This window comes from Etheostoma spectabile, chromosome 2, assembly GCF_008692095.1.
Source record: "Etheostoma spectabile isolate EspeVRDwgs_2016 chromosome 2, UIUC_Espe_1.0, whole genome shotgun sequence".
Lineage (NCBI taxonomy): Eukaryota > Metazoa > Chordata > Actinopteri > Perciformes > Percidae > Etheostoma > Etheostoma spectabile.
The window spans coordinates 8,736,030-8,754,862 of record NC_045734.1 but is presented as its reverse complement, the minus strand read 5'-3'; the positions used below and the strand labels follow the sequence as shown (position 1 = coordinate 8,754,862).

Here is an 18,833-nt window from a genome sequence, read left to right as displayed (position 1 = left end):
TTTTTTAAAGGCTTCGATGAGCTTAGCTTAATCGGCCCCCATGGAAATTGCGGTAGCTGTCAGAGGGACTTGTTCTGATGGCTGCCACAGTGCCTGACAGACCCAGATGCTTGGCCCTGCACCTGATATTTGTACTCTAATACGGCACTTAGATTTGCTACTAACCTACTGAGCACTGCTTTAATAACTAGGCTTTTGTTTCAGCTTTTAGTTTCAAAGGCGTCTACTGACAGGGGGCATACAGGGAGGTGGTAGAAAGGTAAAAGGGACCCTTTAGGTTGTCACAGCACGGTTCAGAGGCTGTGTTATTAATCAAAAATATTCAAATGTGAGCTAGCAAGCTTGGACAAGTGTTAAGTTAAAGGAGCTCATTAAAAGGCGGGGGGGACAGCAGAGGGGACCAGCTGAGGCCTTTGCCAGCCAGAGAACAGCCTCTCCCTCGTTGTCTCTATGAGGAATAAGATCCGCCTGCATCACAGACTCACTTCAAAGTCTCTGGAGTTCAATTAAATGTGGATTAGTGGCTTGGAGAAGCTGGCTGGGGCTGCAACCGCCAGCCTCCCATCTTCCTAAACAGGGGCTCAAGATGACTATACCAGTCATCATCAGCCGCACTCACAACAGCAAACACCTTTTTTTTTTATCATCAAGGAACATGTATTTCATAAGGTAAACTACTGTGAGAAATGAAAAAACCCTTAAGAAAAGATGTTAATTTCAAATATAGTAGCAACTCTCATGTCTGTAAAGCAAATATGAAGTTACAGCCAGCAGCCGGCTTACTTAGCTTTGCACAAAGACTGCTAGTCTGTCCAAAGGTAACAAAATCCATTGTTTTTATACTTCTGTTTTTAGTGTGGATTAAACAAACAATGTGCTACAACCTGTTAATTAGTGAGTTTAGGAGGCACAGGCTCAACGGCGCAAAGTAAAAGAAGACATCTTAACAGATGTTTGACTCGCTAATTCTTAATTTCAAAGGTTACAGAAAGATAAATAGTTATATAGCAGTAAAAGTAGGAATGGAATTAAACATTTATAAACACAATAGTATGAAGAGAACATGCATAGATGTGTTTTAAGGTATGATCATGTCATGGGATTTGTTTCTACATACAGGATTTGTATGTTGGAAGTATGCATTTGTAACTATATAGTAGTTTGCCTATTTAGACCATTAGGGACATTACTAAGCCTGTTGTGAGTTGATGAGATTGAATTTAACTGACAAACAGGCTGAGACACCTGAATAGTTTTCTCTACTGACAGACTTGATAGCTTTCAGATTAGCTTGTCAAGAACGCTACTGAAATCCTAGTCTCGCATTGCCAGACCTTCCCCCACAGCGCTACGAAGGAGGGTCCGGCTAGTCCACGCAGCAATCTGGAATTGGAAAAAAATGTGCACTAGTTTATCGGCATTTCTTTTAATCAATCACATTGGTCTTGGGCGGTGCCAAGCGAAGCCACAGTGTCGCTGCAAAATAGCCTAGGGAAGGAACTTGTTTTATTGGAACGTGTTGTGCAGCAGAAAGCTCAGATTGGACAGATAGTCTGGTTAGCTGTCTGGATTTACCTTGCAGAGATCTGAAGAGCAGTTAACCATAGTGCTCATAAATCCACCGGAGTTTAAAATTACAACCCAAAGAAAGTGGGAGGTAACGGACACCGAAAACCGGTGGAATTTCCGGCAGAACGAGAGCAATCCCGGAAGTGGAACATCATGGAAATAGACAACTGAAATCCCAGTACATATCATTACCAACCATTTCGTCTCAAGTTCTTCCTCTGCTTCTATCTGATCAAGAAAAAGAAAAAAATACTGTTTTCAGATGTATGAGTGGATGCTTGGAGAGTAACCTTTCACCTCCAAAAAGGGAGTGGTTGACTCATTTCATCCCCAGGAGTACACTGATAGACCTCACGATGGATGTCAAGAAGATGCCCAGGGCGTGATAAAGTTGCAGTCTCTGATTCCATAGATAGATATGACAGCAGCGGAGGCAGCAGGATATCATATCTGTCCCTGGACCAATGAATCTCCTGCAATGCTGTAAATAGCACTCTATGTTCCAGAGATCATTGTGCCTATCAGCGGCGCCCTTTCCCTTGCAGATGAAAAAGCTGAGTGGGTGACAAGGAGCGTGACAAACTATCCGTGCAGTAATGCTCTCGTCGTTTTGACCATGTCTGAACAAATTACAATGGTGTGGAGGTTATTGTCCGAGCTGGAGTTATGGCTGAACCAGCTTCCTCTGTGATAAATAGTAATGGTGGAACTGGATCAGTCGGGCTCAAAGAGACGAGATTGCTACAGAAGCAGAAGATGATTTCTTTTTTAAAAACAACTCCAAAGCCATACTCAGGTTATCACATTTACATATTACTATCTGAAAAAAAAGGGTTGTTCAGTTTAAAAAAATAAATAAAAGAATAAAAACTGATTGAAATTGAGAATAGGACAGAAGATTCCATAAAGGGAACACCAAAAAAAAGCTTTTACATCAATGTGACTGGTTGAGTATGAAGCACGGTTTTATTGATGTTTCATTTCATGTGGAACATTATCCATGGATTCAGCTCTGGTGTGTCCTGAGATCAATTTCAAAGCGTCACGCGAGAGGACACAGCCAAACAGAAAACAAAGGAACTCGTCTTGATTGCAACGCTTTTTTCTCCATCTCTTCCTCCTCCTCTTTCAACCTGTTTGTGCGCCGGGCGGCTGCTCATTTCTGAAGCACTGTCGTTTGTCTTTGTCGGATGCCCAAAAGACAGCGGAATGAAGAGGGACACATGAAGAGGGGCCGGGTGACTGTGGCTGCGGTGCGTAACCACACACACACACGCGCACGTACACACACACACACACACACACACACACACACACACACACAATCACCACTGAATCTTGCAGACAGTCCTTGCCAGTGACTCCTCTCCATCACCCCCTTTCTGTCGCAAACCCAGTTTTCAATTTTTGTGTGTGTGTGTGTGTGTGTGTGTGTGTGTGTGTGTGTGTGTGTGTGTGTGTGTGTGTGTGTGTGTGTGTTTTTTGGGCTGCTAGGACACTCTAGTTGAAGCGACAGAAGCCACAGCATTTTACCAATAGTAAATAAGTAAATCCTTATTTGTCATAAAAAACACCTAGTGTCGTTTTTGTAAAAGAAATGGTAAAAATTGGACATACACACTGTTTGATAAGTGGTATATGCACAGTTGCTCGTTTAGTTTAATGTGATGTGTATCCTTGAAGGAAAATTAGGTGATTGAAGTTCAATTTGTTGCCTGTTATTAAGTATTTCTGCATGGCTGCCTCAGTTAAAGGATAATGGATGAGGAATTTATTATTACCTTTTGGTCAAATGAAGTGGTGTGGGAGATAAGGTGATGAAATTAATGAGCGGGAGGAAGAGCGGTGATCCATCAACATCAAAACGGAGACGAGGGACAAGCGGTATTGGGAGAACTTGATAGAATTCATTTAACAAAAAATAAAAACCTGTGGACTTATCAGCATGTGGAGTTGCTTATTGCTTTTCATTTCCCAAACCCTATCTACATCCACACTCCTCTACACCCACTACTCCACATGTCACAAATTGACTTTTACATGCAAACTATGGACTGAGGTTGCAGATTCCGACAACTTGCTATTGTTAAACGAGACTCCACCTTTTTCTTTTTTAAAGTCAAACACAAAGCAAACCACTGCTTATAGTTACATCAGTGCCATGCTCTTTGGGACTCTTCCTCACTTGACTGACTACAGAATCAAGCCATCTACAATAACCGGAGTTTCAGTGGACCGAGACGCTGACAGCCGTTTTACTGCAGCGACAAATGAGAAAGTAGTAACAGGCAAACACGAGCGGACATTTAAGGACTTTTTGACACTCACTTGGTGCGTACATAAACATACCAGAGTTTACAACTCTAATAAGCTTCTTCTAACTATTCCTTATCCACATACTTATTTGCCTCCTCCCCCGCTCACCTCAACCCCCACCCTCCTCTGTTCCACCCTGTTAAACAAGGCCTTGTCACCCACTCCCCATCAGTTAATGAGTTCATCGGACTAACGAGCAAGCAAAGGGCCCGACTCACTAACAAGGGTCTGTTGGCTGCCTGTGCCTCTGGACCAATCGGGACCCTCATCACCGTTGACACAAAGCCTCCAAGAGCCCTCTGGAGCCAATTAAGACAGATTTTGCTTTTGAGATTGAGTGATGGCCAGGAAAAAAATGAGGACTGAGACTACGGTTACTGAAAAGAAGGACCGAAAGATGCATAAACATAATTTTACTGCAAAGATTTCTTGAAAGAATGTATTTCAATCAAAAGTCATTACAGAACCGAAGGAGTATGGTTGGTGATTAGGTGTTTGGAGGCTGCGTTTGGGGTGAAATAGGCAAGTCATTCAAGAGAAAACAATGCTCCCTCACAGTAAGAGTCTGGAATCATTTGACTTTAAAACAGCGCAGCCACATGACTCTACTTTCACACTACAGCAGTTCTCCTGTAGCCTTTGTGCCTCAGCAAGAGTAGGATTTAACCGACAAGCCTTGACACCATCTCTGTCTAGTCATGTGCTCCATGACTGTTGAACTATGGGAGCAGTGTGGTTGGGAAAATAAGCAGTGAAAATATAAAAAGGCGTCATAGTGATATACTTGACTGTAGACCAATCAACTATCAGGTTAACAAAACCCAAAAGGGACCTCTTTTTTTTTTAGTTTTTTTTTTTTTTTTTTTAGTTCAACCTCTTTGGAAGAATTTGCTAGCTGCTGCTGAAAATATTGATGCCACTCTAATATCTACGAGTTGTATCGCTCTCCTCATCTAACTCTCAGCAAGAAAGTGAATGAGCTCATTTTCCCAAACTTAAACTATCGCTTTAATAACAACAATAAGCAGTAAGCATATATTGTCCATTATAGCTAGAATCTGTGTATAACTAGGAACCGATAATACTGATTATTACTGACTATAGGATGCATTGTCAACAGGCTTCAGTATAAGTAGTCAAGACCATTTGTGTCCACCAATGACTGATAGGTACAATTGTTCTACCATCATGTAACTAATTCAAGATGTAATCAGTGGTCACACATAAAGGCCTATTTGCCTCGAGGGAAGTCAAACAAACTACAAGGTCAAAAAAAATAAACACAACTATGAAGCTGCGCTGGAGTGTGAGAGAATTAAAGCAAAAATAAACAAGCCCAGCTTGCAGCAAGTGTAGGTTATGGAGCCTGAAGGCTCAAAGCATTCAGTCCCAAACGTCACCCAGTAAGAGTTTGCACTCCTTGAAGAAAGTCCCCTTTGAAAGGATCTGTGGGGCCACTTAGTCTGAATTTGGCCTAATAAGGATTAAACCCCTTTCGGGGCCTTTTCACTGTTTGCTAACAGGTTAGCCTTTTCTCCTTTCCTTTCCTTAGCTGCTTAGCCTTTTTGAAATGGGAACAATAGAAAAATGTCTTGTGTGGGTTTAGGAAAATGCTGCAGTGGTCTAGGGGTTAATTGGTAGAGAAGTGAAGACTTCAGCGCATTAACTCATTAAACATTAAGCCTTTGGGCATAAGCTGTGAAGTCGAAAAAAGAGCACATAAGATACAAAAGTGGCAATGCCAAACATTAATGTACTAGTAAGGGTTTACATAAACATGAAAATAAGTCAAAAACTTTAGTAAATAAGACATTGTGAGCCTTTTTTTTAGCAACAACGTATTGCATATTTGGGCAGATTACACAGAGAAAACATTCAGAGATGTATATAAAATAGCTCTGCTATTTGTTTTTAAATATTTAAGATCAGCGCTTCCTTTTGGTACCCTATCACAGCTTAGACTGGGGCCACAAAAGGCAGAGTTAGTGGTTCAAAGGTGATGGGGAACAAAGGATGGATAAGGCCATATAAGTGAAGGGAAGAGGGGTGTGAAATGCAAAAAAACATCCACAAATTGAGAAAATACCTCTCTGCTGTAATGCATTCTCACGATACACGTTTATCAAACCTATATCATTTTGGACAGTGCAGTAAAGAAACGTCATGGTACACACACAGTGCACATGGAACAATAGTTAACTTAATACATAGTCTTTAACTGGACATTGATATCATGGCACCATAAACCGCAATAAAAACAAAGCAGGATATAGTGCATATAAAATGTCCTCCTTGGAAACCAGCAGCTACATATGAGACCTTAATAGTACTGCAGGGCACCTGTTGAGAGTGATTGAGCTTAAATACATTCCTTAATTTGTCATGCTCATCACTAAACACTTGCAGACCAGCATAAGAAGTAAAAGAATGCATATGCTTTTCAATGATATTCAGAAAATCAAGAAGACAAGCCAGAGCCACCACTGAAGCGCAGGAGGTGTTTTAGCCTCAATGCTATTGGCCCTATAAGCTGCCATGGCAAACATCACTCAGGTTAAGATCACTGACCGGCTCCTATCGCATTCTCCCCGCTTTCCTTCAATCTCTCATTTTGCCATTTAGTGATGGATAGGCTTTTTTGGGGCTGGAGCAAGGCTTCGCTGAAGTAAATTCTTTTCTAATCCGCCTATTGTCACCAGCTTAAGAGGGTGTGGGGTGAAAAGTACACCCCTCTTGGGGAATTTGGGGTTGGTTGTCCCAAGCAAAAGAAGAGGGAGAGAATGGGATTTGTATAAAGGACCGGCTGTGAAGATTTTTAAGAATTTGAAGGTGAGTCAATTGGAGCTACAGGTTTATCAGTGACAGGCATTATTAGTTACTACTGTAATACAGTGAATTATATCAGTGAGCATTTCCAATACTCTGAAAGCAGAAAAAATTATGAAGTAATAAAATACAAATGAAGTACACCAAGATTCTGTGTACAATCTACGCCCTATTTGGTTGTAGTTTTGTGGGGGAGAAGTTTATCCAATCAGAGGTCAGAGGGTGTCGTATGCTGTACAGACTGTAATTTGTGATTTTCAGCTATATAAATAAAACTGACTTAACATGACTTAAGCAAGAAATAACTTTTTTTTAGGCAGAAGAGGCTGTAAAAACAACTTTAACATATTATCACCTTATAAAGTTGTTAAATCAAACATGTTAGCAAGTTATTTGCACATCCAGCAAACATGGAGCACCATTAGCATCCATTTGCCGTTGTGCTGTGGCCACCTGACGAATGCAAGTTCAATGTTTACTCTCCTTGGAGCTCATTTTTGGTCTTTTGTTATCCTTAAGGAAATATCTGGCTCAAGCTGCTAAATGTTACTTTGTTTACCAGGTGGTCTCTTTGCAATTTAGGCAGCAGGCAGTCCTAGTCTTGTCATTTTTGCCATTTCGTGAGAGCAATGAGAATGAATCAAAAGAAGTTTCAAGCTATAAGAGCAAAACAATTAGCTGAAAGAAGCTTATATTTGACTTTAAAAAAAAATGAAAACACTCTGTAAAGAGAACTGCAGAGTTATTTGTATAAATATCTTTGGATTGGTGACAACAAGGGCCCCCTTTCACATTACATATGTGCATCTTTAAAGAGTAATAAAAAGGTTCAGACAATTTACTTTAATTAAACTTGGCCTCAGCATTTCATTTGTTACTATACAGATTTTTTATGACTGTGATTGCTGGTGTGGAACAAATTTGAAGTGCATCATCTTTTATTATTGAGATGTTAAAAAAAGAGGATGGTAAAGAGGTTTAGAAAATTCACAACAAGAAAAACTATCCTTTGATTTGACTTTATAGTATTAAACATCATCTGTATATTACAATTGCCATTTATACAGTACTGTATCTTATTCTACAGTCTTGCTTCTTGCTGTTGTGCTGATGTCTGCTAAAAAGAAGTCTTGGATGAGTAAGTAATCTGCAGAATGTCCCTATGGATGTGCCATTTCAACCAGACTGGATGGGTCATTAACCAAAACGGCAATGGAGGCACCAGAATTCAGCAATGTAACATTCTGCTCTCTAGCACATGAGATGTCTTTACACAGAGTGCACGTCAATGCTATTGTCTTACCTTATAAAAGCACATGCATCGGGTTAGGACTGCTCCTGATTTCTTGTAGAAATTGACAGCTATAATAACTATTAAGTCTTAGTCCTGTCAATTTGCCTTTGTATTTATGAGGCATTCTAGGATTAAAAAAGATTAAAAGAAGCTCAACAACCCACATATTTACTCAAATTCTTCAACATATGGATCTAGTTTTATCATCTGAAAGGCAGCACGGACCTTTCTGCCAAAACAAGACCACATTTACAATTCCAATTTCCAATATGCTGGGCTGGACATCGATCTTTCAATTGGAGCCCGGTGTCTCTCTGACCTCAGCTGAATAACAGAGGCTTGTGTGAACAGCAGGTACACAGGTGCTGATTGTAATATCAGTAGCCTACCAGGCAAACTGGCATCTATAAACAGGCCTATCCATCAGGCTGGAGTGTTCCTTTGACACGTGTGTCAGAGGCAGACGAAGGGAATAAATGATGGAGAGAGAGGATCAATCAAAGGAAGGGAGGGGAGGCACCTGCCCCCTGACTGGCCCAGTCAAGCCCAGAGAGGGAGCATGATGGAGGGGCTAGGCTCAGGTGCAAAGAGGGGGTGGCAGCTCTTTGTCTGGAGGTGCTTGGTTAAGTGTAGGCCAGGTCTCGGCAACAGTGGTCTGTGGTGGTGTTAAGGTCCAAAGTCAGGTCACAAACAGAGGCATAGAGAGGGCAAGCATGTTTGTTAGTGAAAAGAGATGGGGTAGTTGTTTGTGTGTTTGTGTGTGTGTGTGTGTGAGAGAGGGAAGAGCAGTTGGAAGGGAGACATTAGTCATCATTAGGGGTGCGAGATGACAGTCTCTAATGGTTCTTTATGCGACTGCCAATGTGGCAATCGTCCTTCCTCTACTTGTCCTACCTGGTTATCACTCGTTCTAAAGCGTCTTCAGCCTGCTTTGCACAAGAGTCACGGTTTGCATTTTGTCAAAGGGTGAAAAACAAGACTAAGGGTCTATAGTCACACTACCGGCTCTGTAAGACTGTACTTAGTCACAGTGGTGCTTTGAGCTACTGTAAATGCTGTTGTCAAGGATCATTTGTACCTTGTTAACCATCATAGTTTAGCATGTTCATGACTGAGACTGAAAGAAATGTCATAAAATAATTTAAAAAGTATTTAATAAATTGAAATTTTGACCTGATGATGGCGCTACATAAAACGTTAGGGGATCCCCATAGTTATTACTACTATTATTCATTCCACAGAGGATTTGATTGACTGTATTAAAAGGCATGCATCCATTTACTGGATAAGTCAAGACTTTAACCTGATGGTGGCCCTAAAGTAATATTCAGGGGATCATCAACAGTAAGTCAGTAGGATTCAACCTCAGGGGATTTCATGGTTATCCATCCCATAGTTGTTGAGAGATTTCACTGACAACTAAGTGTCAACCTAACCCTGAAGGAAAAGTCATAGGATCATTAATGGAAATAGGATTAATCTTCTGGGGACCACAAATACCTGTTTCACATGTCATGGCAGCCAAGCCAATATTTAAGCCAGTCTGAAACAAAGTGGTGGACCGACCAACTGACATACCGAAAGACGGAGATGATGATGATGATGGGGCCCATCGTTAACATCATTCTTAAACACTCCACATCTGGCCAGTGATCGCTGACCTCATCCTTACAGAATGATCTAATTATCTCTGATATAACCTCGCTCAAACAACAGGAGTGTAATATGAGAGACTATATCACACACATTGATGTGGTTTGAAACTCAAAAGGGAGAGGAGGTGGTCTGCATGTGCATTTCGTGTTAGGGAGACAGAGTGAGAGAGCAATAAGGGGACAGTAAAGAAGTTAACAAGACTTTACTGCTCTACCGGGGAACACAAACTCACTTCAGGAAGCTTTAAACCTTTATTTGGCCTTATCTCCTCTAATTGGCTTAAATCATTTGTAATTGTTTGCACATGCCTTTATGTTGAACAGTTCCCAAAGCTTGGGCCGTGACTTGACATAAGCAGTGAGGCAAATCGAGAGGAGCCGTATGATAATAATTGGGTTTCCTGATGACTGGATGAGCCAAAGTGGGCTGCAGGGAATGATGCTTGAGATTAAACTGACCCTGGATGTTTAGGATTCAAGTAACGAGAAAATCCGAGAGGAACACATGACGGCTGTGATGCTAACGATTGTGTCTCTCGTACGAAAACGTTTCATGTCTCACCAGCGCTATAATTACTGTACCTGGAAAGCAAGGAGGGTCAGACAGTGGACGGGTGAAGGAAAGAGGGGAAGTTAAGAGGAAGAAGGTCATCCCAACCCATCATTCTGCCGGTTGTTGTCGTGGTGTGGCTGAGCGATTTATTGACCATCTCAGGATGCACTGTCAAAGCGGACAAGGAGAGCGGAGGGAAAGGATGGTGGAACGGCATGACGGAAAGACGGAGGGAGGGAACAAGGGAGGGAAGGAGGCCAATATGAATGAGTGAGAGTGAGGGGATCCATTTCCTTGGGCTCATTGATAATGACATACCTGCTTGGGCTGTCCGTTAGTCCTATAGCACACACTACTTAGGCTCTAACTGGAAAATCAATAGACTCCTCTCTTAGAGACCTCTCGCTGCCATGGCTCTTTGTGATTGGCAGCTGCAGTCGAAGGTTGTCCCTGGTGACCATGGGAGTTTGGCGGAGCGAGCAGGAGGAGGGGGGGAGGGGTGAAGTCCCAGCAGTTTGACACTTTAGGGAGAGCTTAACGATATGGGACTGGTCGCGACATAACACCAGGGCGGTTTTCTTTGACTGAGTGACCATCCATTCAGCCACTCCAGCTAACCCAGAAGAGACGTCGCCACCCCACTAATTAGAGTTCCAATGTCTTCTCAGTGGGGGTTTTATCATTGCATAGTCCAAGGTTGGACACTGACCTTTACAGAAAATGTACTGATATTCTTTCAAAATACTTTTCTTTCTGGCCTTTGGCTAAAACTTTCTGAAAACACATTGTGGATGTCCACAGGTGGAAAAAAAGAATAAATAGAAAGAAAGAAAGAAGCAGCACAGTTAAACTTACGTATATCAGCAGCTTAGTTTTTGTGAAGTAAAAAAAAAAAGACCTTTTAACATTAAAATGCCATTTTAACAAATAGAGTGAGTGATAATCTTACATACTTCTCCATCAATTATATCCTCTCTATACACGTCCATATTTAACACTAAAAGTATTAAAAAAAAATGCAATGCCTTAAAGTTCAAACTGTAATATTTTCTTCTTACAGTGAATTCAATTACAAGCAATTATATGTACTTTACTATTTTATACTGACATGACTATACAACCTCAATCTGCAGCTTTGAAATTCAAACTTGAAAGATTCATAAATAAAAAGCTAAATTGTTTTCTTAAATATTACTATTATAATATCCCTTTTTGTATTTATCAATGTATTGCTGAAGCTTTCAACTCAATCCGCAATATTTTCCATTTCCAGTATGTGATGGGTTGTGGGATAGAATTGTCCATAGAAATCCTGATAAAAAATAAAAATAAAAAAAAAAATAAAAAAAAAATAACTTACTTTAATATGCGTTCCTGCCTTTTTGAAGTATACATTTGTTATTTTTGCCACCGTGAAGTACATACTCACACCACAGTTAGAAAGAGTAAATCAGACACTGGAATAGTTTACAATACAGTTAGATTGCAATGGGGATCTAAGGGACTCTTCCTCCAATCAGGTTTTTGCTGGCATTTCCTTTGACCAATCAGCTGGAAGTAAAGCGAATTTCACTTCCTCATTCATACATTAGTAGTCTCCAGGAGTGGCTCCGTAACAATAACTCCACATGTAATAGATGGTTTGTGTTTAAAGAGAGAAAGCTGACACACACGCACACACACACACACACACACACAGGCACACACACAAACACACACACACACACACACACATCTGCTCTGTGACTTCATCAGTTCTGCTATCTGCCGAGCAGATGCAGGGCCTTGCCAGGCAATTAGTTGCCTGCGATGATTTTCTTTGAGCCCTCTATGAGGGAGCAGCTGGGTCCATCCGGCTTTGGGAAACAGCAACAAAATGTGTGAAGAGCATCAAAAATTCACTTGGTCCACATGTGTGTCGATGTTGGTCCACACGTGTGCCTGTGTTGTTAGGTAGTGAGCCATTTTCCCACACACCTATCAAGTTTCCAGAGAAAGGAAAGAGAAAAAAAATGCACTACCTAAAAATGCCAAGCTTCGACATCCCCCTCCCTTATCACTCACTTGGAATTACAAAGCACACCAAGTCAAACAGACGCAGGGAGGAAACTGTTGCACATTCTGTTGCAAAACAAGCCCATTTTTTCTATTGCCTTCTTCAAGTATCTCTAAGGCCTTGCCATAAAATGTAGCCATAATATTTGGAGATGTATTGCAAGGACCAAGGTAGTGCCCCTTGCTGTAAATTACTTTAAGAGACTTTCACTTTGTATTTGTTGTATGCACAGTGCATACTGACGATTCAGAGTGAGGATTAAACAAGGAGATGAACTAAACACACAAAAATGATCACTGAAATTAAATTTTATGACACTCGTGACTCAGGATCCGCATACAAAAGGGACCAAATATGTTTCAAATATAATTTAAGAGAAATTATGTGTGATTTTACGAATTGTGAACTGTTTTGAAAACTGTGTAGTATACACAGTAATGAGCCACCTGGGGGTACTCAGCGTAATCTGGTAGGAGGAGGAGGGGGGGGGGGGGGGGGAGGAGAATAAAGCTGAGACGTAGGAAAGACGGACAGAGCAAGGCCAGAAGAAGAGAAGAAAAAAAAAAAAAAGATGAGAGAGTGAGGTTACTCATCAGCTGGCAGAGATTTGCACAGGCATGGACGCCGTTTTGTGCTTGTGAGGGGATCACTGTGGAGTCGTCACACAGACTCAGATCAAAGAGCTTTCTGACAGGCCCCTGATCTTTTCTCCAGTCAATATAAACCAGGGGGAACTCTTTAGGCACCACAGATAATTCTCAACGTTTTCAGGAGATAAAAGGCACAAAGTAGCAAGAATGGATGAATAAGTGAGGTGGCTTGTTTCTTTATATATATTATATATATATATATATATATATATATATATAGATATATGGCTGGGCAATATATCGATGTATTGATTTCGCGATATATTGTGATATGCTAAGTGTTGTACATTACAGTAAAGTGATGTCATTTTCTGAACTTACCAGTTGTTCTAGCTGTTCTATTATTTACCTTTACCAACTAAGTCATTAAATCATTTCTGGAGAATATTTATCAAAAATCTCATTGTGTAAATACCATTTTGTTAAAGCACCAATAGTCAACCATACAATATCTTCGCAATATCGACATCAAGGTATTCGGTCAAGAATATCGTGATATTTGATTTTAAAAAAGGGAAGAGTGGGGAAATAGGAGAAAAAGAAAAAAATTGATAAACTAAAAAAAAAATGTCAAAGGCCCCCACAGTTGCTCCCAGCTGTCTTAGCAGTGTGCTAACCCTACTTCTGTTTTCCACCTATGACTGTAACGTGCAGTACATACACATACTCTGAGACTTGGCTGACCTTTCCACTATAACTGGCAAATTCTAATAAAATCCAACCCACTGCAGTCCATTCTACATTACAATAAAAAAAATTAACATATTGCTCAGAACTATGTGGTTTAATGGTGAGCAGAAGCGGATTCACAATGTCTTTGTAAAGATCTGTGTTGCCGTATATTTCCTTAAGTTACAGTTATCGTGTCCTTCATAATATTTGGACACTTGCTCTCCAAGTAGCGTTGATTAATCTCTCTGGAGCGATGAGCCAGATGATAAACAGTCACCCAGAAATCAAACAGCCAGACATTTTTTTCTCATTTCTTTCTCTCGGTTTTTATCTTTTTATCCTAATATTCAAACACTGGAATAACTATCATTTTACTTAAGTGTGATACACAGGGAAGGAATGCCAAATCTCAGTTTAACACTTTTAAATACCACCAAAAATCAAATGTTGCCAAGTCAACTGTTGCTTGTCTTGCCAGTTTCTCTGAATAATCTAGTAGTCTAAGAACAATATTCAAATATGTGTGTGCTCATTTAGTCAATGCAATGCAACTTTCCCCTTGAGTGTTTTTTCTTGGTGGAGACGGGTGAATCTGACACTAAACTTCTCCCCTGAGACCAAAGTTAATTTAGGTGGGCAAACAAACCCAGCTTGTCAGAATTAATATACTGTATGTAATACAATATATAGCTAGTGTCACATGTTAATGCCTCTGAAAAAGATGACACAAATATGATTGTTCCCATGTAAATCTAATTCAATGCGTTTTCACTTGGGCCTTTTGCATTATGAAACTTCTTGACATGAGCTCAAATACTCAGGTCTTTCAAGATAAATCTTTTACATACTCTACATATTTTCATCACAAGTCACTTTGCACTCCCTTAAAGCCTCATCAGAACATGCAAAAAAAGCAACATGACGAAGTCCAGAAGATGCGTTAACTATGAAGGAGGGGAGGGGGGCTCATTAATCTTTGCCTTTTCCGAAATGTTTGTGGTTTGCTTCCCCTGCATAGTCGTCTTCTTCATATTAGTAAATAGGTTTCTGGGAATTATTGTTGAATCAATATTCTGTATTACCTAAAATGATTGCCTATTCATATTTTATTTGGATTTTATTTGCCAGGTGTTTGCCTTTATGGCCTCTGAAATAAGGTTTGGCAACAGGCACATGCTGCTTAATGCAGAGAAAATATACAGACAGTTTTCCATAATGTAGCTGCATGTATGCAGGTAACTACAGTCAACCTTATGGTCTGTGATCAACACTTACCATTCAAAATATTACAGACTGACTAGCCTTGGTTTATTACTGTAGGCCTGATATATATATATTTAATTACAGAAATAATTTAACCTATATGAACAGTTGTAACGTTACTGCGACAGTGAAGAAGTGACAGGTTTGGTCGACTATTCAAAAACGATAATCACAATTATAATTATTTGAAATTATAACCTGTATTTAACTGAAGCCTTGAAAGAAAGAAGACTTAAAAGTAGCAGAAAATGTCCAATTAGCTCCGTACAATTTTACGCCAGACACCAATAATTACTGTGACCTTGTTAACTGGAATAGGGGACACATGTTAAATAACTACAAAAAGGTAACAGGCTGCAACAATACTTCTCCTTAACATTTCATATGGCTTTCACTACAGGTTTTCATATTTCCAGCACTGTATATGTCACACACTGCAGCCGCACGTCTGTGGGAGAAAGTAATGGCTTCTTTAGTCCTCCAACGTGAAGTCAGGGTGACAAGGGGACTTCAATTACAACCTCAGAGAGACCCCTGCTTAAATTATTCAGTATGGACAAGGTTCACGGCAATACACCCACAGGCAAATAACGTGAGTCTGTGTGTGTGTTTGTGAGAGAGAGACAGACACACGTCTTGTTTCAGTTATTTGACTCAATCCAAAATGTTGACTGTGACACACACACACACACACACACACACACACACACACACACAGAATTTTTAAAACTTGTCTCATAGAATCGTGTTTTGATCTGTGGTTTTGATTTTTTATTTATTTATTGTATTGTTTGTTAGTATGGTACTATCCTGAGCATAAATAAAGAACACAATATTGAACATCTATATCTATCCAAGACTAAATGTCCAATAACATTTAAATCCATGTATTAGTTTAAATGAAAACGTATCATTTCAGGGTTTTTTTTTTAATTCATGCTTTTCGGTGCCTAAGCTGCAGGTGCACTCAACATATTTTAAACGTACATTAACAAAATGATAAATGGCGTAAAAATATTCAACAGCATATAATATTAATTGTTTATAAAACACACACACACACACACACACACACAATTTCAGATGAATGTAATAAATAGACAATAGCTTAAGGGCTTCCCCAAGAATAAAAAGGAACGGACTTTAAATGAAGAGAATAGGTAAAAAATGATTGACGTAAATATTGTTTTTTCCCAGTTTTAATTGAATTTATGAATAATGTGACCAACTGTCCATGCGTGTTAGATGTCCAATTCCAAAAAGGAAACATCACATTTAAAATTATAAAACAGAAGTATACATTTTCAAGATAAAGGCAACATAGTCCACCAGACTTTGTAAGACAAAAGTAGGACAAAAGTAGAACATGCTGCGTAAACCAATGAATGAAAAGAAATAATACTTGCTGTCGGTGAGAGAAAAAACTCTGTAATTACTGAGCCTTTCAAAAATGAGAAAACCACGGAAAAAACACATTCAAGTAGAAAAACGGAGAGGAAAAAAGAGAGACGTATCTACAGAATACAAGCGGTCTAAAGTTAAAGGCTGTCACTCACATTTTGCCTATACACTTCCACTCCTTAGAACGCGCCGAGCGGAATTACGCGCAAAGAGAACACTGCAAAATGTTTTACTGCTGGCTTAGAGAGTGTACACGGGAATCCGCCCGTATAAACCTAAAAAGGTTTGTGTTTTCCTGTGTCGGATTGCGAGCAGCGCACAGCTCCGCGCGCCCCGGTGCTGCTGAGGCGGACTGGAGCTCTTGCGCTCTGATTGGCTGCCTGCACTGACAGCTCCGCACATGATTGCAGGAGGAGAAGCCCGACCCCTTTCACTCTTGCTGAAGGAACCATTCATAAACTACACAAGTCCAGCTCACAGCTGAGTGTGGAGGAAAAGTGAGCGCGGGGGCACGAAGAGAGAGAGAGAGAGAGATAGAGAGAGAGAGAGAGAGAGAATAACAGCAAGAGGAGATGAGTGGTCACAGACGATGTTTTAGCCTTTAGCGTGTGCAGCCCAGGACACGGATGGTGAACCACAACCTGAATATGAATCTACCTAGCGGTGCTGGAAGTACTCCTGAGTTGGACTGATATTTAGCAGCCTAATACGTTGCATCCCTATCCGTTTCCTCCTCCTCCTCCTCCTCCTCACACTGACGTCCATCCGCTGCTAAAAGCAACTACAAAAAAAGAAAAAGAAACTTTTGATTACACACTTTTTCCTGCACGGGGGTAGCATTTGCCTCTGGCTTTACCGGTAAGCGTTGGATCCGTCAGTTTACTGCGACTCGCCGGTGTACAGCCCGGACCTCTGCCCAAACATGATTGCGACGCAGGCAAAGCTGGTTTACCAGCTTAACAAATATCACAACGAGAGATGCCAAGCTCGCAAAGCCGCCATTGCGAAGACTATAAGGGAGGTTTGCAAAGTGGTGTCGGATGTCCTGAAGGAGGTGGAAGTGCAGGAGCCCCGGTTCATCAGCTCCCTCAGTGAGATAGATGCGCGCTATGAGGGCATGGAGGTCATCTCCCCCAACGAGTTTGAGGTGGTGCTTTACCTCAACCAGATGGGGGTGTTCAACTTTGTGGATGACGGCTCCTTGCCCGGCTGCGCGGTGCTGAAGCTGAGCGACGGCCGGAAAAGGAGCATGTCGCTGTGGGTCGAGTTCATCACCGCCTCGGGCTACCTATCCGCCAGAAAGATCCGGTCCAGGTTTCAGACTCTGGTGGCGCAAGCCGTGGATAAATGCAGCTACCGCGACGTGGTGAAGATGGTGGCGGACACCAGCGAGGTCCGGCTACGGATCAGGGAGAGGTACGTGGTGCAGATCACCCCCGCGTTCAAGTGCACTGGGATCTGGCCTAGGAGTGCGGCTCAGTGGCCCATGCCCCACATCCCCTGGCCCGGTCCCAACCGGGTAGCAGAAGTCAAAGCAGAGGGTTTTAACCTCCTCTCCAAGGAGTGTTACTCGTTAACGGGGAAGCAGAGCTCGGCGGAGAGCGACGCCTGGGTTCTGCAGTTCAGCGAGGCCGAGAACAGGCTGCTGATGGCCGGCTGCAGGAAGAAGTGTCTCTCCGTCCTGAAGACTCTGAGGGACCGTCACCTGGAGCTGCCGGGACAGCCGCTCCACAACTACCACATGAAGACCCTGCTGCTGTACGAGTGCGAGAAGCACCCGAGAGAGACCGACTGGGACGAGTCTTGCCTCGGAGACCGACTGAATGGCATCCTGCTGCAGCTCATATCCTGCCTGCAGTGCCGCAGATGCCCCCACTACTTCTTGCCAAACTTGGACTTGTTTCAGGGAAAGCCTCACTCGGCCCTGGAGGCTGCTGCTAAGCAGACATGGAGACTAGCGAGGGAAATCCTCACCAATGCTAAAAGTTTGGACAAACTATAAAGTGACAGAGCAGAGAGACATTTTGGGATAAAAAAAAAGAAACCTCAGAGAAGGACAAACATGATTCTGCGACTGATTCTCCAAGCAATGTGAAAAAAACAAATAAAAGAATGCAGCAGAGCAGCGAACCACAACACGCTTTTCAAACGGAGCAATTGGGCCACTGCCACGGAGAAAGTGAAGGTACATTTTCAGATAAATGTAATAAATTTTAGTGTTCTTCTTTAAATGTTTTCACAAAGTGAAGAAACTTTTATTTAAATATATGCACAAAAGCGTTAAGTGAAAGAATAAAAATGTAGCGTGCCAAGTTCAATTTTTTTTCATGATGTGACTTTAAAAAAAGAAATGTTAATAAAATGTTGCAAATTAAAATTACAACTTGGCCTCGTGTCTTGACGTGTTTTGACAGCTGATGTGACAGGGAAATCTGTTGCATTTTATGTTTTGCTATTGTGTGATAACGAGAATCAGTCAGTTATTCGTTTTGACGAGAGAAAGTCGAGCTGTGCTCAACGCTGGGAAAAGAAAAAAGGAAGGGGAAAAAAAAACTTTTGCTAAATTAATAAAAAAAAA

At 41.2% G+C, this 18,833-nt stretch overlaps 2 protein-coding genes across 9 annotated transcripts in view; one reads left to right on the top strand and one right to left on the bottom strand.

Moving 5' to 3' along the window:
• The window catches only part of lrba (LPS-responsive vesicle trafficking, beach and anchor containing), a 199,232-nt gene that overhangs the window by 56,991 nt on the left and 123,408 nt on the right, over positions 1-18,833 (bottom strand). The window lies entirely within an intron of this gene.
• mab21l2 (mab-21-like 2) lies at positions 16,691-18,347 on the top strand. The gene has a single exon (XM_032539168.1). It carries the CDS (start codon positions 17,178-17,180, stop codon positions 18,255-18,257), a length of 1,080 nt encoding a protein of 359 aa, XP_032395059.1. The 5' UTR covers positions 16,691-17,177; the 3' UTR covers positions 18,258-18,347.